The sequence below is a fragment of the Mirounga angustirostris genome, unplaced genomic scaffold (assembly GCF_029215605.1).
Source record: "Mirounga angustirostris isolate CCGP_5_RB_7025 unplaced genomic scaffold, mMirAng1.0.hap1 SCAF_7, whole genome shotgun sequence".
Classification (NCBI taxonomy): domain Eukaryota; kingdom Metazoa; phylum Chordata; class Mammalia; order Carnivora; family Phocidae; genus Mirounga; species Mirounga angustirostris.
The window spans coordinates 50,474,589-50,495,684 of record NW_026991715.1 but is presented as its reverse complement, the minus strand read 5'-3'; the positions used below and the strand labels follow the sequence as shown (position 1 = coordinate 50,495,684).

The following is a 21,096-nucleotide window of genomic DNA, read 5'->3' as shown; positions in this document are numbered from 1 at the left end:
ATGGCAGAGGGAAAGGGAGAGAGAGAATTCCAAGTAGGGTCCATATCCAGCGTGAGCCCGATGAAGGGCTTGATCTCACCAACCTGAGATTACGATCTGAGCCAAAAGGAAGACTTGGACACTTAACTGACGGAGTCACCCAGGTGCCCCTCCCCTTTTCTTTTTTATTATTTTTTTTTAATTAAAAAAAAACCCCGGAATCACAAAGTTTAATTTTGGTAAAACCTTTTTTTTTTAACCACTTAAATGTATGAGTATTTTTCCATTCATTAGTTATTTTATGAAAACATAATTTGTAATGGCTTTAAGTACAGTTTATGTCAACATTTCATTCTTACCCGAAATTCTGTGGTAAAGTCAACATTTCTCCCAACATTAAAATTTCTGCACCATTTACAGTTGAAGGATCATCTCTCATGAGTTGGTTAAAGAGCTCTCCTATAGAAAGAGAAAAACATAAATTCTAACATCTATCTTGTAAGTAAGTTTTACCTCCATAAAGAAACAGCTGGGAGAAACACTTAAAAAAAAAGAATCTTAACAAAAATTATATTACAAATATCTAATTTATAATCTTCACTGCAACAAATGCATGCCAAAAAATTCTACTTTCATGGACAATGAACACTTCAGAAACAAAGGAAAAAGAAGGTCATCAGATACAAAATATAGAGAGTTCCAATAATTTTAAATAAAGGGAATGGCTAATACACATGTTGATGGAACATGTGAGGATAAATAAAATTTTAATATCATGACTATGAATGTATCCTTACTAAAATTAAAAGTTTCTTGTTGCCATGGGAAATCAACAGTATCTTGACTTAGAGATTATGAGTAAGACCTACACTTAGATGGCCACCACTTACAGCATACAAAAAGAGACAACAAAGAATGCAGCAAAAAGTTAGTATAAGACTGGCAAGACTATGCTTATTCCAAGGTAATATAGGCAATCCAGGTTTCAACTTTTCCCTAGGTGCAAGCAGAACAAAGCATACCAGGTAAGTCTTTTTCTTCACATGTTACTGGAATATTGGTGAATAAAGTAGGCTTAGTTAACCGCATCACTGTGAATTAAGAAAAAAAAAGAAATATTAATACTGCTTTGGGCTAGCATTCCAAGTTGAGTGTATGATACCCATCAATTCTATACTAAAATCAAATATAACCTAAAGCTTCCTAAATATAATAGTAAGTATTCCCCAAATCACACACCAATGATTTACTAAAAATGTTAATTTACAACAGAAAATCTTACATATGATTTATTTAAAACCTAATGTATTGTAAAAATTAAATGTAAATGTAGAATGCCACATTATAGAAAAGCTGAAAAATAAAGGAATTTTAAAGCTTAAGGTATATGAGAATAGGCTTTAAGAAAAATCCTGAGTGACTATGAACAATATCAAGATATCTTCCTGAAAGGGAAAAATATTTTGATTCACCATCTTGAATATGAGACAGTAATTTTATAAAAAAATGAATCTTTACGAGCTTTCTTCTCTCGGTTTTAATCCCTGGCCACTGGAAGTTCAGTAAGTGGACCTTTAAGTAATATTAATTCTGTAAAGAAATTACAAAAGTATCACTTAACGTATAGCTTTGTAAAATTCCAACTGAAACTAAGATTTGTTCTTGAGACATGACAGTATGTGTCTGAAATTTAGAAAAACAAGTAAAAATAAGCTAAGGAAATTAGTGGGAAAAAATGAGGAAGAAATGGATTTACCATATATTAAAAGATTTAAGTCTATAATCAACTAATTGGCTTATTAACGCAAGACCACACAGATTAATATTAGATAGTTATAAAAAGATTAGGATGCAGAAAAAAAATTAACATGATAAAGTGCTAGCACACTGGTTAGCTATCTGGGAAAAATAAAAAATTTAATTTACAAATTCAATTGAAGTATCAAATAAATTGCCTATGTATCAAATAGTTAAGAGGCAAAAATTAAGCCACAAAAAACTTTTAAAAAGTGAAAATTTATGAAACCTAGTCAAGTAAGGATAAGACTTTCTAACTAAAAAAAAATCTTTTTCAATTATTTCTAAAGACTGACCTTTGATCACATCAAAATAAAGACAAAAATGTAACATTAAAAATCATATAAACTTGTGAAATATTTCAGAAAATTAATTATAGACTATTTCTTTATACTCTATTAAAAATGTTCATTCAAATCAAACCCAAAAACCTTTAAAGACTATTGACCTAAATGGTCAATTCACAATATAAGTGGTATCATTAGCATATGTAAACGTGTACCACCTAACTACTAACTAGCTATGTCATTCACACCAAATTTAGTGCCCTTCTCATCCTGGTCTCAGGCTAAATGTCATCTTTTCCAAAAAAGAAGTAACAGTTCACCTTGTCTTTCTCATAGTCCCTTATATTTGTCATGAACTGATATGTGTACTTATTTACAGCACTCTGATCCACGCTCCATGAGGTTGAGGCTCTTTTTTTTTTTTTTTTTTTTTTTGAGGTTGAGGCTCTTATGTATTATATTCAGTTTTCTTGCTTTGTTGCTTGACATAGTTTCTGACACATAGTATATTCTAAAATCTTTGCTGAATGAAAGAATTAGCACCTCACCCAAATCCTCATTAACTGGTATTATTTTGAAGACGTTAAGTTTTATGAACTGAGGCCATTAAACAATGTTATATTAAATAGATGGCTGTTGAGGGGGCCTGGCTGGCTCTTGGTCTCAGAGTCCTAAGTTCAAGCCCTACGCTGGGCACAGAGCTTACTTAAATAAAATAAAATAAAATAAAATAAAATAAAATAAAATAAAATAAAATAAAGTAAAAACATAATATAAATATAAATGGATGGCTACTGAAACAGGCAACAAATGTTAACCTTAAAATTTCTCAAGTCACTTGCATAACATATATACTGAGCATTTACTAGTGCTAGACAACATGCTAAATACTTCACAAGTATCAACACACTAAATTCTCATGACTACAAATTTGGTACCATTATCTACCTTTTATACATAAGGATGATGCTTGGAGAAGGTAATCTGCATATAAAAGACTACAGCAGATAGGTGGCAGAATTAGATCTGAACTCAGATAAATTCACTTTGTTCAAAATCTCTATATTATTAATTGTAAGACTGGAGTCATAAGCCTGGAATGTCATGCCTTATCAGAAACATCCTCTGGGAATTCAAAATAGGACTCCATGTCAAGCAGAGTATTAACCAATTAACCAGGTCATTGACGAGGCCCTGGAAGTGGTTGAGGGAGGTTTTCTAACTTTCTACTTCACTCTTACTTCTAACTAGGAAGGAAGATTAAAATTAAGTACAATCTGAAGGGGATAATAAAGGGCTCTAGAAATGATAAAGAAGAGACAGTTTTTTTTTTTTCACAATCTAAATATCTAAGACTCTAAGCTCACTTTTTTTTTCTTTTTCAATTGGAGAGAGAGAGAGATATCGAGAGAGACAGAGATAGCAAGAGAGAGCATGAGCGGGGAGGAGAGGGAGAAGCAGGCTCCCCGCTGAGCAGGGAGCCTGTCTGCGGGGGGAGGGGCTTGATCCCAGGACCCTGGGATCATGACCTGAGCTGAAGGCAGACGCTTAACCGACTGAGCCACCCAGGCACCCCTCTAAGCTCACTTTTAACACCAAGTGGTGTTCTCTATTCCCCATTTTTTTTTTTCATTTCAGAAGAAACCAAATCTTTTTTTTTTTTTTAAAGATTTTATTTATTTGACATAGAGAGAGACAGAAAGAGCACACAAGCAGGGGGGAGCGGCAGAGGGAGAGGGAGAAGCAGACTCCCAGTTGGGCGCAGAGCCTGATGCGGGCTCAATCCCAGACCCCGGGATCATGACCTGAGCTGAAGGCAGATGCTTAACTGACTGAGCCACCCAGGCACCCCCAGAAGAAACCTAATCTTAATAAAAATACACTCTTCAAGGGAATCCTAAAACACTCTTTTTAAAAAGTGTCCTTGAAAATACCATGTGATTTCACTCATATGTGGAATTTAAGAAACAAACCAGCAAAAGGAAAAAAAAAGAGAGACCAATCAAGAAATGGACCCTTAACTACAGAGAACTAATGGTTACCAGAACAGAGGTGGTGGGAGAATGGGTTAAACAGGTGAAAAGGATTAAGGAGTGCACTTGTATTGAGCACCAGGTGTTGTATGGAAGTGCTGAATCACTCTTTTGTACACCTGAAACTAATATTAAATGTATGCTAACTAACTGGAAATTAAATAAAAACTTAAAAAAAAACAAAGTGTTTTTGAGTTCACCCAAATGTGTAACCAACTTATTTGCTTATTATATGCTCAAACTTCCATTATGTACAAAAGTCTTATAAAGCTTAGTTTTACTGATTCTATGATTTTCTAGGGGATGAGATAATAGAGGGTGGGTAAAGAATAACCCTCCATTAAAAATAAAAACTTCCCAAACTGGTATTAAAAATACCTGTTTCCATCATATTTTCAGAGGGAAAAATCAATGGGGGGAGACTGCAGTTGGTAAGAAATACTATCATCCTGTGGACTCAAAGAAAACTACTATAAAGCACAGTTCGTCATACTGCAGATTCTTAAACACAAACTGGGAAAGTCCAGTTAGTAACGTAAAAGTATCTCATATTAAAACTCATTGTGGTATATATATTTATTTATATATACACCACACACACAATGTGGTATATGTGGTATATATATATACTTACAATGTGGTATATGTGGTGTGTATACACACACACACACACACAATGGAATATTATGCAGCCATCAAAAAATTGAAATCTTGCCATTTGCAACGACATGGATAGAACTTTACGGTATTATGCTAAGTGAAATAAGTCAATCAGAGAAAGACAACTGTCATATGATCTCACCGGTATGTGGAATTTGAGAAACAAGGAAGAGGATCATAGGGGAAAAGAGGAAAAAATTGAACAAGACAAAAACCAGAGAGGGAGACAAACCATAAGAGACTCTTAATCTCAGGAAACAAACTGAGGGTTGCTGGAGCGGTGGGGGGTGGGAGGGATGGGGTGGCTGGGTGATGGACACTGGGGAGAGTATTGTTGCGGTGAGCACTGTGTAAGACTGATGAATCACAGACCTGTACCCCTGAAACAAATAATATGTTAATAAAAAAAAGAGAGCACTGCTTTGCAAACTACAAAAAAACAAAACAAAACAAAACTCAATGTTTCCTGTCTTATAGCAAATTAATGGACCTCAAATATTATACATAATGTTAGTTGGAAAAGAGCAACTACCAACAAAAGCAAGGCTTAAGAAACCTGGCAGAGGAACTATAATAAAGCACTGTTGTTTTTTTTTTTTAAAGATTTATTTACTTTATGTATAGAGAGAATAGATGCACAAGGCGGTGGGGCTTAGGGGAGAGGGAAAGAAGCAGACTCCCCAGTGAGCAAGGAGCCTGAAGCAGGGCTTGATCCCACAACCCAGAGATCATGACCTGAGCCAAAATCAAGAGTTGGAGGTTAGCTGACTGAGCCACTGAAGTGCCCCAATAAAGCACTGGTTATTAAATGATAATCTTATATTCAGGTTGAATGTTAAAAAACAGGTTCTTTGTCAAAAATTAAAGACGCAAAAAAGAGTATGTGATTTTCTGCCAAGTGCCAAATCAAATATTCACTACACACAGCAAATAGTGTCATGTGTAGTGCCATTTTCATTGGAACTCACAAAACACATTTATGAAATTCAGATTCCACCTATTATCTTATTAAAAAAACTTTTATAAGTCTTCAATAATTTATGAAAGAGATAGACCTGAGGTTACAAACTAATGACCGGGGCCAAGTTCAATTTGTGTACACATTTTGCTTGAAAAGAACATAAAAAAATTAAAGGAGAATCTTCTTAAAGTTCCAAGTCCTTAACTACGTTCTACAGTCTTGCCTGTCTAGTCCCTGAATGATTTCAAGTTTGTGAACTGTGAATTCTGGGCATTTTGAGCAAATTATATCAAAGTGATCATTATGCAGGAGCTCATTTTTGAAATTCTCAAAAAATGGTCTTTAAGCTATTTGATAAGTTGGTAAAGAAAGTTAAATTCGTATGATATCCTCCACATCTTTTTTTTGGTTGAATTTAACATTTATCTGAAGGTAGAGAGGTTGTCAGGGAAAAATAAAGTTATGGTATTGCTGCCACTTTCCTAGAGAGTAAAATGCCGTCGGTATTTTATAAAATGGTCTCACAGATCCACCTTTCTGTATGCATTCTTGTGTCCCCAATTTACTTCCACATCTATGACTTAACAGTGGAAATGAGAAATATTGCTGAGCCCTACTATTAGCTTGTGCTAGAATCATCAGTCCTAAGGTTCTAAATACTCTAAAAAAGCTTCAAAGTAGCAGTGGATTCTAAATTCTTAGGCCTTGATTACTTCTTAAGTATTGTGTAGATAGATGAGAAATGGATCTCTCCTCCTTTTGAAATCATAGCACTATTTGCAGTAAAACTCAATCTTGAGTTTTCCAGGTCTGAATTACCCTTTCACTGCTTCTGAAAGAGGCAGAAAGCAATCCAATACAAATGAGAAAACTTTAAATCTGCCACATGTGAAGACAAACTCTTTTTAATAAAGTGTGATTCTTGGCTAAAATTAACAATCAGGAAACAACAGATATTGGTGAGGATGCAAAGGAAGGGGAACTCTCTTACACTGTTGGTGGAAACACAAACTGGCGCAGCCACTCTTGAAAACAATATGGAGGTTCCTCAAAAAAGTTAAAAATAGAGCCACCCTATGACCCAGCAATAGTACTACTAGGTGTTATTCAAAGGATACACAGACAAGTGATTCGAAGGGGCACTGCACCCCAATGTTTATAGCAGCAATGTCCACAATAGCCAAACTATGGAAAGAACCCAGATAGTCATTGACAGATGACTGGACACAGAAGATGTGGTATACACATAAAATGGAATTATTAATCAGCCATCAAAATGAATGAAATCTTGCCATGAAGTGGATGGAACTAGAGGGTATTATGCTAAGCAAAATAAGCCAGTCAGAGAAAGACAAACACCATATGATTTCACTCATATGTGGAATTTAAGAAACAAAACAGATGAACATAGGGGAAGGGAAGGAAAAATAAACTGAAAATGAGAGGGAGGCAAACTGTAAGAGATGCTGAACTCCAGGATACAAACTGAGGGTTGCTGAAGGGAAGGTGAATGGGGGGAAGGGGTAATTGGGTGATGGGAATTAAGGAGGGCACTTGACATAATGAGCTGCATGTTACATGCAACTGATGAATCAGTAAATTCTACCCCAGTAACTAATAATACAGTGTATGTTAACTAAATTGAATTTAAATAAAGAATTAAAGTATGATTCTTGGATTAAAAAACTGCTCATAACAACCTTTATTGTATAATCACTTTGGGTATTTTTATGAGATGTGTAAACTCAATTTATAACATTCTGCTCGTGGGAAACTTAAAACCAGTCAACTACCAATCAGCATTAACCATCATTAAGACTGAACTACTTGTAATAGATTAAATAAAGAATAACGATCTCTTATCCACATTTGATACTTCCCTTCAAAATAAGTTATATCCTTAAAGATACATTATAGTTTAGGCAAATTAGACATTTTGTACTTCTGTTTCAAAATTCCACATCAAATACTGTCAGTTACAGATTTTTGGAAACATTGGTAGAATCTGGGCTAGTTTCCCAATTTGAACTATGTTCATGCTACTTGAATAGCATTTGCAATGAACTGGTTTTATTTTAAAAAAATCATTACACTTTAGAAGAGTAAAGAAAAAACACTATAAAATTACATTTGGGGGCTTTACCAAAATCCAAACTATTCACTGTAATTCACTGCACTATCTAATTCAACCAATGAAAAACAGAACAAAAGGGATAGAACATTTTATCTCTAAACTCAGTATAAATAACAACTTAGCATGATTCCTTTAGAAGACTACTAAAAGTATAACCCAGAAAGCTCTTGAGTTAATAGACATGTCTAGGAACTCAACTGATGGCCATTTATTTCTGGAAAACAACTGTATACAAGTCACCACACAATTTTTTTTTTTTTTTTACAATATTAAGAATGAATAGGCTATCTTAGTGAGAGGTCAAATTAAAAAGTTAAAAAGTTAAAATCCCATAAAAATTGATCTCATTATTTCATAAGTTTTTTTTTTTTTAAAGATTTTATTTATTTATCTGACAGCAAGAGAGGGAACACAAGCAGAGGGAGTGGGAGAGGGAGAAGCAGGCTTCCTGCTGAGCAGGGAGCCTGATGTGGGGCTCGATCCCAGGACCCTGGGATCATGACCTGAGCCGAAGACAGACGCTTAACGACTGAGCCACCCAGGCGCCCCGATCTCATTATTTCAGATCATACTCAGTTCATTCAGAATATTCTTCTCTTTAACAATCAGTGAAATTCATTACATACTAAAAATAACACCATATTTATGCACGAATAAATTCATTTTCCCAGCAAGAGCTAACCTTCCTTTAAGAAGACTTCCCACATATTCACAGTACGTAATATCACAGAACACCCATATTTGGCCTAAGTGTCTCTGAAATGTAGCATTACAAGATGGAAGTTCATTGTGCCTGATGATTTGATTGAGTTTTGCCCAAATGTCTTCCAGAGTTTGGCTGTTACAAATAGCATGCTCTATAGTCCATCTTGCTCTATAAAGTGAATGCAAATTCAGTGCCTTTAAACTATCTTGCAATTTTTTAGACAAAGGAAAAATATTTTCAGTACAATTACTGTTGGGAAGTGAAACACTCCAAAACCTCTTCTTGTGCTGTCTTCCCTTTTCTGAATGTTTATCTAGAGTTCCAGAATTAGTCTGTTCATTCAGTGAGTGTGACCGGATTAAGCGCTTCCTTTTTTTTAAATTAGGTTGAAATTCCAAAAGATCTACTGTGCAATCGTAACTCTGTGATTTAACATCACGTTCTGAAATGGTTAGGTACGGTTTCACATCTTCAGCTGCCTCTTCAGAAATCACAGGTGGTGACCTTTTAGGTTTGAGTGGAAGTTTGGACCCATCATGCAAACACCAAGGAATAAATCTCGATAGCGGACGTGTAGGAAAGTCTTGAATTGCTTTCTCTGCGATTTTTGGCAGTTGTGTGGGATCATTCTCATATGGTCGATAATGTAATATTACTTCTGTAGTCATTCTGCAGTAATCCAGTTACTCTTAATGAAGAAAACATTTCTTAGATGCGCTCCTCAGCACTAGAATGTAATTTATAATTATAAGACTCTCTTTCCAAATCAGAGGGAAACAGGACCTAAAGTGGAAGTATTGCAAAGAGTAAGATATGGTAGGGATAGCCTACACGCAAATAGGGAAAAAGAAAAAACAAAACCAATCCCAATATGATATTTTACCAAGTGCTATTGGTAAATGCGAATGTAATCCACAAAACTGGAAATGCTTTATCTCACCAAAATAAGGGATCTGATTAGATGCCTTATAAGATCACTTCTAGCCTAAAATTGCTAGGAGTCAACAAGTCTAACTCAACAGATATAAAGGATTTGGAACTATTGTTACTAATATATTAGGGAAATAATATTAAGACTATAAAAGAAACAAAGGGTAAATTAGTGATTCTTAGAATACTAGATTCATTTGAAGATAACAAAAATGTAGAAATACTTAAAAATTTGAGACATCTGAATTGAGGACAATGAAAATCATTGTAATTTTTAATGCCTTGAGAAAAATAATTTTATACTTTAAAATTATATGAATTCTGCCAAATATACAGAGTACTTAATGATTTTATTTCATTCGCAGTAGTAAACACTAGTAACATGAAAATAGTTTAACTCTGATTTTAACCAGGCTAGGAATGGGTTTGTGAGGAAGTCTCCTTTGTATAAATGGGGGCATTTCACAGTATCAAGACCTTAGTACCATGGCTACTGAATTCCACTTTGGAGGAGGACCAAGAAGGCTAGACCTTCCCTATTTTTTTTTTTTTTTCCCCTCTTAGAGCAAAGAAGTCTTCAAGTTGCCCCAAATGAAGTCATTGATAATAAGTTCCAGCATATAGTTAGGCTCCCTAACCAAGTCCAAAGCTGCACGAGCCATAATGCAGACTCTTTCAAATCCTAATTCCTGTAGGAAAAAAATGAGAGGTTGTATCTCTTCTCCCCCAAATCATTAGAGAACTTTTTGAAGGGGTTCTCCCATTGCTAGAATGACCATGGACGGGGACTCCTGTCATGATGTCACAATACTCATTTGACCACTGATTCTGAAGAGTCAGAAGTAATTAACCTCATAATGATTCTCTTCACCTACTGTTAACGTCCATTAACAAATTTGACAACTTAAATTCATAAATGACTGTGATCCTTAACATCCATAATTTTAATATGAATCTAAACATAGAGAGCATGTTCTTAAAAGCATTAATAATGCTTTTATGTTTTCTTTCCTCTTTCTTACACTTTCACATTGTAAGATATAGCACTGAGAATTCTTTCATTTTTTGAATGTAGTCAATGTCGTACTCCGAGGATGATGAAGTTCTGAGGGCTCCTTAATAATTTATAGATAAGAAAGTAAACTTAAATTACCACATAAATTGATATATTTGGCATCCAACAATCAGTACAATTAAAATCTGTGAAAAATTTTTTAATAATTTTATTTTTTTAAAGAAATCCCTACACCCAATGTGAGGCTTGAACTCACCCCCCCAAGATCAAGAGTCACATGCTCCACCGACTGAGCCAGGCAGGTGCCCCAAAGCTTGTGAAAATTCTTGTTTAACAAGGGGGGACAATGGTACCAAAGAGCTTTAATAAAACTGAAATTATCCGTGAATTTCAAAGGACTTATCCTTTTAGGCCACTAAAATAGTCTCCCAGGTTATCTTCTATTTCAGAAAATAAAGAAAAATAGAAAACTAAAAATACCCAATGGCAATTAGCTTCCACATCACTGGAATGTGTGTTTAATAGCTTCCAGCTTACATAAAATCATACCTAGGAGCTAAGAGAACTGTTCCAAATTCCCATCAAAATAACTGATGAGAGAATGTTCTCTGAAAATGCTGTTTCCTTCATTAGGAGGCAATAAGGAGTCTTGGAAAGAGGGAGGAAGGCCTTGTGTTGAATATACTGCCTCCAATCACTTACTTACTAGCTTTGTGACCCTGAAAAAGTTTCTTAAATTTCTGATAGATATTAAGTAAAATCTATTCCACATACTTGATGTAAGATTAAGAAAAAACGTGACAGTTACTTTTCCTTTTTCTCCAGAAGAACCCATTTTAGTCTAGCTCATTTGCTCAGGCTAAGCTTACAGGTCCTGTAGCTGTATTACTTAATATTGTTTTTTAGTTCTATGATCAGAGACAACCCTATTAAATTCAGCTATCAGTATATGATTTTATGTTACAGATGGGACTGGTAAGCTTCTGGAATGTGTGATGCCTACATCATAACTGGAGAGGGGATAAGGGTCCCTCAAAATAGATGCCACAAGGAAGGTAAGTGCAGTGTAACCGAATTCAAATGCCTCTTGAGCCTTTTCTCAGCTCAGTCCAAGAAGTTACTGGTAACCACACAGTACAGCATCCAAGAAAGAAGAAGCGCGTTCGTGGAAGTAGAAAACAGATGAAATAAAGCTGAAAGCATTTTAAATAAAAGGTTTTCAGAAAACAATAAGAATTCCAGAAAAACTCTGCCCTGTTGGTTTTCCCCCAAATAATGATATAATTAAATCATCAAACTTATTAAAAATTTTTGCTGTGTGCAGAAAACGAAAGTTGGCATTAATTTTCCCATATCCACAACTTTGAAGTAAACTGAAGTTTTAACAAATCTAAACTATACGTTGTTGTACGATGTATTTCTAAATCCTTGGCACTGCTTACTGCAATACTAGACTAACTTTACAGATGAAGCTGAAGCCTAGTAACTTTATCAGTGCCACATGAAGGCACAATAGACAAGGAAAAATCACTGTAGATGCCTATTGTAAATCATCTTGGTTCACTGGGCTCTCCCCGGGTAAGGTAGGGACCTTAGCTTCCGCGGCTAAAACCAGTCTGGTAACTGCAGCATATCACACAATGAGTGATTTGCCAGGTATCTATTCCATTCTAGAGGAAGGCTGTCAAACCTAAAAAGCAAAGAGAAGAAATTGCTTCCTTACACTCGGCGCCAAAGGACAGAGCAGGAGGGCAGGCACTAACAGTGTTTAAGAAAAACGAGGCCTACATCCCAGGGACCAGATCTATGCGGCAAAGGCTTCGAGAATTAGTGAGAGAAGAGGAGAACAGACTAAAGGGAGCCAGGTTCGTAAAAGTTTACCTTTCAGGGCCAGCAGGTGCTCCTGTTTGGGGGGATTCACTTCCATTTTGACCGGCACTTTCGACCCACTGCCTACGGCAGCTGAAGAGGTTCAATGCAGCCCGGAAGAAAAAAGAAATGCGGACGTTCGGGAAGATCAAATCACTCCCAACAGGCTCTCTGCGCTGGTGATGCCGTAAATTCTCTTCTTAGCACCGTCCTTTACGGACTCAACGGCTTCTTTTTACCAAAGCCATCTCTTGCTTCTTAGAGACCTATACATACATACTTCCCTATTTTCAAACCACAGTCACACATCATGACTTCAAGAAACCACTCCTCGGTGACAATACGTAGCTTCCCAGATCCGTACAATGCGGAGTAAAAGAAACGGATTTTGCATGCTGGGATTTGTAGTTTAAACAAAACCGCATTGCATGCAGGGAGATGTAGTTCCCCTTTGCTCCCACGTCTATTCGGCAATTACGAAGAGATCGTTACTGAAGCGGGAGTTTCACCCCGAAAATTTACTTCTTGCTTTAGCCCTTCTTTTTTCCTTTAATTTTGTTCCTGCCCTCAGTTGCAGACTCCCGGATAATACCAATATAAATAGCAAAGCGCTCATATATACAAGGCTGTGTAGCCAAAGAGCTAGTGACTGGCAGGAGGAGGAGCCCAGAGGTCCACCCAGCGGCGCTCCGCGTCTTACTGCGCCTGTGCGCCGGCGGCGAACGCCGAGGGCTCTGGGTAGGTGGCTCGACCCCGCCCCTCAGCTGAAGGCCGTGACGGCTCTTTCTGCGGCACCGCTCCTCGTAGGATGGCAACCGTGATTGTAAACAAGCCTGGAGCGGGACTAGACAGTGGCCGTCAGGGCAGCCGAGGGACGGCCGTAGTGAAGGTGAGGGACATTGCGTGATCTGTTCTCCACCATCGGCCTCCCTTCGGTTCATCCCTGAGGTCTGGCGGCCGCGCCCGGGCCGTCTTCTTTGGGCCTTTGCGCCCCTCTCGGCTTTACAAGCCATGCCATCCCCTCCGCGATTTTTCTCTCTTCGGGCTTGGAGTTGCTTCGTCTTCCGCTCATACCAGTCCTCTACTTGGCCGATGGGGACATTTGTGAAAAGAGCTTATGGGCCTGTGAGACTGACTTTGACCGGTCTTTGCTTAGGTCCTCTCCTTTTTGTTAAGCTTAACAGGCATTAGTTTATTTTTTATTCAGTTGAGCCATTGTTATCGCAAGGTATTATGTTAAGTATTTTACCTCGTTGATACCTACTTATGAGGTATATGATAATTACCATTTGGCAGGTGAAGAAACTCAGGTTTACGTTAACACAGTGTGTCATGGATCCAGGGTTGACTGCCTTTAAAATCTGGTTTTCATTATTGCACTACTTCTATAACCAGACATGTAGTAATGGCTGATCTGCCCCCTCCTCTTTTATTAGTATAGTCTGTCAACACTTTTGAGAAGTGTCCCTGCAGCAGCATGGCTGAACATTAACGTTAGGATATACGAATTGCCCTATGCTTCAGGTTTGAAATTCTACCATGCTTAAATGCTTCAAAATGTATTTACTAACAAATCAATTGAAATATGTGGGATTCACATCTCCCTTCCACTATATACATATGGAAGATCTGCAAGGGAGAACTGATCTCATCGGTTTGTAGAATAACTTTCAGGATTGTTGTAATCTGAGTTATGGGTAATTCTCATTACTGGCTACATATTTAGAGTAACTGAGGACTTAAAAAAAAACAAAACCCTACTGATAACGTTCCTTCTCCCCAAGTTCTGATTAACTTGACATCACTATATTTTTTAAACATTCCCAGAAGTGATTTTAATGTGCAACCAAGGTTGAGAACCACTATACCAGATAATATCTGAAGTTATTTTAAGATCTTGGGTAATAGGCACCTGTGATTTTTCACTTAGTGTTGGTTTTATATGACAACAAATCCTACATTTCTGCTCACAGGTATATTATCAATTATTGATGGCTTTTGACTCATCTGGCCTTTTTATATTGAAGTTATTCTGAAGGTACACAGCATATCTGAGATAAAGAGGAGCCCTGTTATTAGGCATGTTACATGGTTGAGGTTTTATTTATTAAATTGTGCTTTACCTAAGTAGAGAACACCTAAAGATTATTTTGTGATTTAGATTGAATCAAGAAGTTGTTATTAGAATGGATATTATTGCTGTATCTACTTTTGTTACCCTAGTTGTCTTAAAATCTCAAAAAATATACAAAAGCCTTGTATTACTCAAATTTGTTACAGCACAGAGTTTGATATTTAGAGGTTCACTTTGTTTTTATCTTCACATGTAAAATGTGCCTCAGTTGTGCAGTAGGGTAGTCCTGTTTGGCAAGATCCTTATGCCATAATTTGTAAGGAGGGTGGTGGCATAAATTAAAAAAACAACTCTGTCATTTTCATAGATGAAAGCAGAAATTATTCATTGGAGGGTGAAAGTTGAAGTATATAATGCTAAAAGGTAAAATAATGAACAAGTTGATAATGAGGGTTTTTTCATTAGAAAACTCAAAGTCAAAAATCTGATATTATGAAATTATTTATGTTCAAAAAAGTCAGAAAGGTACACCTGGGTGGCTCAGTTGGTTAAACGTCTGCCTTTGGCTCAGGTCATGATCCCAGGATCCTGGGATCCAGCCCTGCATGGGGCTCTCTGCTCAGCGGGGAGCCTGCTTCTCCCTCTTCCTCTGCCTGCCGCTCCCCCTACTTGTGCGTGAGCTCTCTCTCTCTCTCTGACTAATAAATAAAATCTTTAAAAAAAAGTCAGAAAAAAAAAAGAATCAGGAAAGTTTCTTTTGAAGAGTGAGTCTTCTTAGTCCATTTAAAATATGGTCTGGTTAGGGTGCCTGGCTGTCTCTGTTGGAGGAGTGCGCTACTCTTGATTTCAGGGTCGTGAGTTTGAGCCTCATGTTGGGGGTAGAGATTACTAAAAAAATAAATTAAAAACTTAAATAAAATATGGTTTGGTTTATTAAAATTTGGTTTACATGTAATAAGTTTGAAGCTCTCTTTGGCATATTTGTGAAGTTGATAAAATTAAGAGCTTTTTTCTTATTTAGGGTTTAATTCCTTGTGCTGTTAGCCACAGTTTGTGTTCATAAATACTGAAGAAAGAATTTCTTACTCTTTTGTTTACGGAGTTGATACGAAATAGTCTAGTAAGTTTATTTTTGGACCCGTGTTTAGTTTATAATAATCTGTGGTATGTTATTAGTGCTTTTTGAAAAAACCTGTAGTAGCAACTTAAGTTCTTTTATCTTGTGTAATTATGGGGTCAGAGGTAAAAGATATGAATGGACTGAAATTTAATTTGATTGTTTGGAGTTTAGGGTCATAATTATGGTGTTACAGAAATGAGGACATTATAAGAATGTTGCATTTATTTTATATCTAATTCTGTTATATCTTTTCTGTATTGAATGAATCTGATATTTAAGTGAGACCATTTAAATGAAACTTCTGTCCTGCCTTTTTTAAAAATGTAGGATACATTTAAGTGTTTGTGTATAATACAATTTATGTGTAACTTTTCCCATCTATTTTCCTTCCTCATGGGGAGCCACTATTCCAGTGTAATCAGTTTCCTGTGTATCCTGCTAGAAAGATAGTATGCCTGTATAAAAATATACATACAAATGTATGTTCTCTTTCCCCAGTTTTATGCAAAAGCTAAATATTCTATGTATTTTTCACTTTGCTTTATTCATATGAAATCATTCTGTATGTGTACATAAGAAACTTCCTTTTTCTCAACAAACCACATGGTTTTGCAGTACATGAGTATACTATAGTTTATTTCCCAGTCTGTATTGCTACCTATTTATTTTGTTTCCAATCATTTGCAAGTGCAAATGGTGCTGTAAGGAGTAACATAGAGATCTTGACACACATGTGTGATATATTTGTCAGATAAATTCCTGGAAATAGAATTACTAAGCTATGTAAACTCTTGATAGGTATTGTCAAATTGCCTTTCATAAAGCCTATGTTAGTCATTAAATATTTCACAGCAGTCAGCAAGTATAAGAATATCTGTTTTCCCACATCTTCACCAACATAAAGGGTTACACAAAGGGTTATCAACCTGTTTGATCTAATCTGAAAAAAGTATATTGGTTTAGGTTTAAGTGCATTTCAAAGTGTTTTGAGTGAGATTGAACATCTTTTCAGATACTTAAAGAGCTGTTTTTATGTCTTTTCTTGTGAGTTGTGTGTTACATTTAAGCCTCTTTTGAACCATACTGGGGTGCAAGCCAATTATGAATTATCAATTTACAGTGAAAGATGTTTGTATTTCATGCACTAAGTCCAAATTAATTACAGAGTTAGTATTAAATTTTTAATGGATTAAGTCTGATTTCCACTGTGGATTTTCTGTTTTTTACATTGCATGTGAATTTGTTGGGGGATGGTGGTTGGGCTGAACTGTTTTTAATTTTTAATCTTGTCAGACTTTATTTATATAAGCACACTAGTACTGGGTTGTTTGTAATGCCCTGTTTCTGAGGGCTTTTTGATCTAAGAGGGAAAGACGGGCTGGAAGCCAATAATGGAATTAACACGTTTAGGGTGTTAAGATGAACACTTATCCGTGCATGATGGCCCAAAGGGTAGTGTGGTCATTTCAGTTGGAATGAGCTGTGGGTACACCGGGAGATACGGTTGTTTAGAAATTTGTTTATTAATGTTAAAAAAAGAATCTACTAGGAAAATGTCTGTTTAGCTATTTCCTCAGCATTAGCATAAAAAAGAGGCAACAAACAGTTTGTCATGTTCTGGGAACTACAAATTGTTTGATATAGTTTGAGAATAGAGTCTAAAGGGGGTGGCAGGGAAGCAGTGGGATGGAGGCCAGATTGTAGCAGGTCATGGATGGCCGACATAGTTAGTGATATAATTGAACAGTTCAGTGTGGGTATTTTTAAAAAATAAATTAAAATTGTATGACACTTTGAATATATTGGCAGATAAAGGCACCAACAGTGCTTCATTGGTAAAAATATAGTTTGTTGACTAATTATAAAACAATTTCATGGACTTGGGAATCAGAATATGCTGATTCTTGTCACTTCTTTTAACTGACCACATGGCCTTGGGCAAGTAATGTGCCTGAAATTGGAATTATATAGACAACATACTTTCTAACCCAGGGGCATATTTATTAATTGAGAACAACGAATTGAAATTTAAGTCTTAGCTGACTGCTTTCTTAACTTTACATTATGTAATATAAATGGATACTAGAAAATACTTGAATATTACTTACAGTCTGTTCTGAACAAGTTCTTGATCATTTACAAGGGGTAACTGTCACCCTAGTACATATTTCAAATGATTTCTGTTCAAATTAATGATGGTCTTTTGGGGGCTATGTAATTGCAGAGAAATTGTTTAAGAACCCAACTTTGGTAGAATTACATATTATACAGATTCAGATATAATGAATCAAGACATACTTTTCAAAAGATAAAGATGATGTTAATTTACAACATTATCTTGGTCCCTAACAGTTGACATTTCAAGGAGATTTCACTATGATGTAGTTTTTATGGGGTCTGTCAGATGAAATGATAAAAGGTGATTTAAAGTTTTCCACTCTAGACTTTTTCATGGAGGAATAATTTAACGAGATTGATTTAATATATTAGATCGAGTTTTTTTTAGCCTAAAGTATGTGTGCTATTAAAATCATTTAAAGAGCACATGTTTCCTTTCCAAATATTAGGTGCTGGAGTGTGGAGTTTGTGAAGATGTCTTTTCTTTGCAAGGAGACAAAGTTCCCCGCCTTCTGCTTTGTGGCCACACAGTCTGTCATGACTGCCTTACCCGCCTCCCTCTTCATGGAAGAGCAATCCGTTGCCCTTTTGATCGACAAGTAACAGATCTAGGTAGGAAAATATATTGTGTGTATTTAAGATTTAAAATTGTTTGGTTTATTTGTATGAAAAGGAGTTTGTGTAGTCATTGATCGCTGCAGCTTCTAGGTTAGATGAGAGATGGGGAAAAAGGTTATCTTTAGCTGTTCGAGTTCCATTTTACTGAGAGGAGTTATTTTAGATTAAGTGTATGTTTCATACAGTGGTTTTCAAACATGAATCAGAGCTTATTTGTAGTTATGAAATCAGTTTAATTGGCTCTGAGTAGGTATTTTAAAGAAGAAATAGAACAAAAAATGTGGGTGTGTTACACATTGTTAGAGGGAATACTGGTGTGTGAAACTTTTGTTTCAGCTGTAAATATACACATATTTTTAAAAATTCATTTATGTATAAATGTACGTTATCCTGTGTTGTAATGGCAAATGTATTTCTTACTGTAGGTTGCTGTAAAAAATACTGTAAAGCACTTGTTTTAATATATATTAAAAGTCATTGACAAACTAGGATTTATAAAGTTAAATGATAGAAAAATAGTAGAACTTTAAGTATGTTTCTACTTACAATGCTGAGGAGTTTTTGTTTTTTAAAGAGAATTTTAACAAGACAGTAGTTCTAGCATAGAAAAATAATGTGGAAAATTTGAATTTGAAGATTTAGACATTATTAATGATTAAAATATGTGACAAATTACTATTGAGGTATGAGATAAAATGATTAATATTCCATTTTGTTAGATTTAGTTTTTATTTTTATATTTATTCTAGGAGATTCAGGTGTTTGGGGATTGAAAAAAAATTTTGCTTTATTGGAGCTTTTGGAACGACTGCAGAATGGACATATTGGTCAGTATGGAGCTGCAGAAGAAGCCATTGGGATATCTGGAGAGGTATTGATAGAACTTGGTGTAATATTATGAGCATGAATTTTTTCTTTTAATTTAAAGTATTTACCGTTAAAAGCACAATCTTACCTCACTTGCTCCAGCAGATAGGATTCCAGAAACACAACTTTTCATTACATTACAGTTTTGTAGGCAACAATGTTCCTAGCTGAACAGCAGTAAAACTTAAACTTGAATTCTCTGAAAATACTATACCCAAAGTATGTTTTATGTATAAACTTATTTCCTTATTGTAATTTACTTCTACCCAAGGATAAAGTCAAAGAGGAAGAAGGTTACAGAAGGGTAAGAAGAAGGTATAAGCTACAAATTAAACCAGAGAGTGCAAAAGTGAATCAACAATAAATAGTACAGCACAAAGAAAGAGAACTCCTTGAAAGAGGCCAGGTAGTATAGAGGCCAAATGCTTCAAAAATAGCAGTAGCTCCTGAGGGAATCACTACTATTAAATATCTTCATGAAAAGTTTAAATTGTGTGTAAGTATACTCTCTTTATCCAACAGGCCGATCGTCCAGTAAATATTAGAACGAAGCTCATTAACACAGGTTAAAATACATTTTTATTTTTTTATTTTTTATTTTTTCAATTAAGTAAGCTCCATGCCCAATGTGGGGCTTGGACTCATGACCCTGAGATCAAGAGTTGCATGCTCAATGGACTGAGTCAGCCAGGCGCCCCTTAAAATACACTTTTAATGCTTGAAGAATTGTCCACATAGCTCATATTACTCTACTAGATATAAGAATAGTTGTAGTAAATAACAGTAATGATGTTGGCGATCAACTTTAAAATAACAGGTTTAGTATTAAGGAAAAAAATACCTGATTTCTACTTCTCTTTTATTAAATCATGATTTCTTTTTTTTTTTTAAAGATTTTATTTATTTATTTGACAGAGAGAGACACAGTGAGAGAGGTAACACAAGCAAGGGGGAGTGGGAGAGGGAGAAGCAGGCTTCCCGCAGAGCAGAGAGCCCGATATGGGACTCGATCCCAGGACCCTGGGACCATGACCTGAGCCGAAGGCAGTTGCCTAACAACTGAGCCACCCAGGCACCCCTAAATCATGATTTCTTTATGTAAAGTGAATCACTGAGTTGAATTTCAAACTGGAGCACTGTTTTCTTTTTATTTTTTTTCCTTCGAGATTTTATTTAAATTCAAGTTAGTTAACATGTAGTGTAGTATTAGTTTCAGGGGTAAATTTAGTGATTCATCACTTGCATAGAACACCCAGTGCTCATTACATCACGTGCCCTCCTTAATGCCCATCACCCATTAACTCATCCCCCCCAACCCCCCCTCCAGCAATCTCAGGTTGTTCCCTATAGTTAAGCATCTCTTATAGTTTGCTTCCCTCTCTGTTTTTATCTTATTGTATTTTTTCCCTTCCCCCATGTTCATCTTTTTTGTTTCTTAGATTCCACATGAGTGAAATCATATGGTATTTGTCTTTCTCTGACTGATTTATTTTGCTTAGCATAATACCCTCTAGTTCCATCCATGTCATTGCAAATTTCATTATTTTTTATGGCTGAGTAGTATTCCATTGTATATACATACCACATCTTTATCCATTCATCTGTCGATGGACATTTGTGCTTTTTCCGTATTTTGGCTATCGTGGATAGTGCTGCTATAAACATTGGGGTGCATGTGCCCCTTCAAATTACTATTTTTGTATCCTTAAAATATCTAGTAGTGTAATTGCTGGGTTGTAGGGTACTTCTATTTTTAACTTTTTGAGGAACCTCCATACTGTTTTGCAGAGTGGCTGCCCCAGTTTGTATTCCCACCAACAATGCAAAGGGTTCCCCTTCCTCTGCATCTCACTAACATCTGTTGTTTCCTGATTTGTTACTTTTGGCTATTCTGACTGATGTGAGGTGGTATCTCATTATGGTTTTGA

General features: G+C 35.9%; 3 protein-coding genes across 9 annotated transcripts in view; 1 reads left to right on the top strand and 2 right to left on the bottom strand.

Moving 5' to 3' along the window:
- The window catches only part of TRAPPC13 (trafficking protein particle complex subunit 13), a 38,412-nt gene extending 25,883 nt beyond the window's left edge, over positions 1-12,529 (bottom strand). For 4 of the 5 annotated variants that reach the window (XM_045895548.3, XM_045895551.3, XM_064596175.1 and 1 more), the window contains exons 1-3: positions 12,384-12,529; positions 1,002-1,070; positions 339-438 (exon numbers count right to left, since the gene is read on the bottom strand). In XM_045895548.3, coding sequence (XP_045751504.1) covers positions 339-438; positions 1,002-1,070; positions 12,384-12,429 — 215 coding nt within the window. In that variant the 5' untranslated portion in view covers positions 12,430-12,529. The remainder of the gene's footprint in view (positions 1-338; positions 439-1,001; positions 1,071-12,383) is intronic. The other variant, XM_045895566.3, reaches the window with a different exon arrangement.
- On the bottom strand, positions 8,211-12,528 carry SHLD3 (shieldin complex subunit 3). Of its 2 annotated transcripts, none has more exons than XM_045895582.3 (2): positions 12,384-12,528; positions 8,211-9,284 (listed from the first exon to the last, which is right to left on the bottom strand). In XM_045895582.3, exon 2 carries the CDS (start codon positions 9,223-9,225, stop codon positions 8,470-8,472), a length of 756 nt encoding a protein of 251 aa, XP_045751538.1. In that variant the 5' UTR covers positions 9,226-9,284; positions 12,384-12,528; the 3' UTR covers positions 8,211-8,469. The 2 variants fall into 2 exon arrangements, with proteins under 2 accessions (XP_045751538.1, XP_045751536.1); XM_045895580.3 differs by having other exon boundaries at positions 8,211-9,340; positions 12,384-12,524.
- Positions 12,530-13,103: 574 nt separating the features above from the next.
- The window catches only part of TRIM23 (tripartite motif containing 23), a 33,079-nt gene continuing 25,086 nt past the window's right edge, over positions 13,104-21,096 (top strand). Inside the window, exons 1-3 of one of the 2 annotated variants that reach the window (XM_045895540.3) lie at positions 13,104-13,260; positions 18,133-18,295; positions 19,051-19,172. In XM_045895540.3, the coding sequence (XP_045751496.2) occupies positions 13,180-13,260; positions 18,133-18,295; positions 19,051-19,172 (366 nt within the window). In that variant the 5' untranslated portion in view covers positions 13,104-13,179. Of the gene's footprint in view, positions 13,261-18,132; positions 18,296-19,050; positions 19,173-19,690; positions 19,734-21,096 lie in introns of those variants that run through there. The other variant, XM_045895544.3, reaches the window with a different exon arrangement.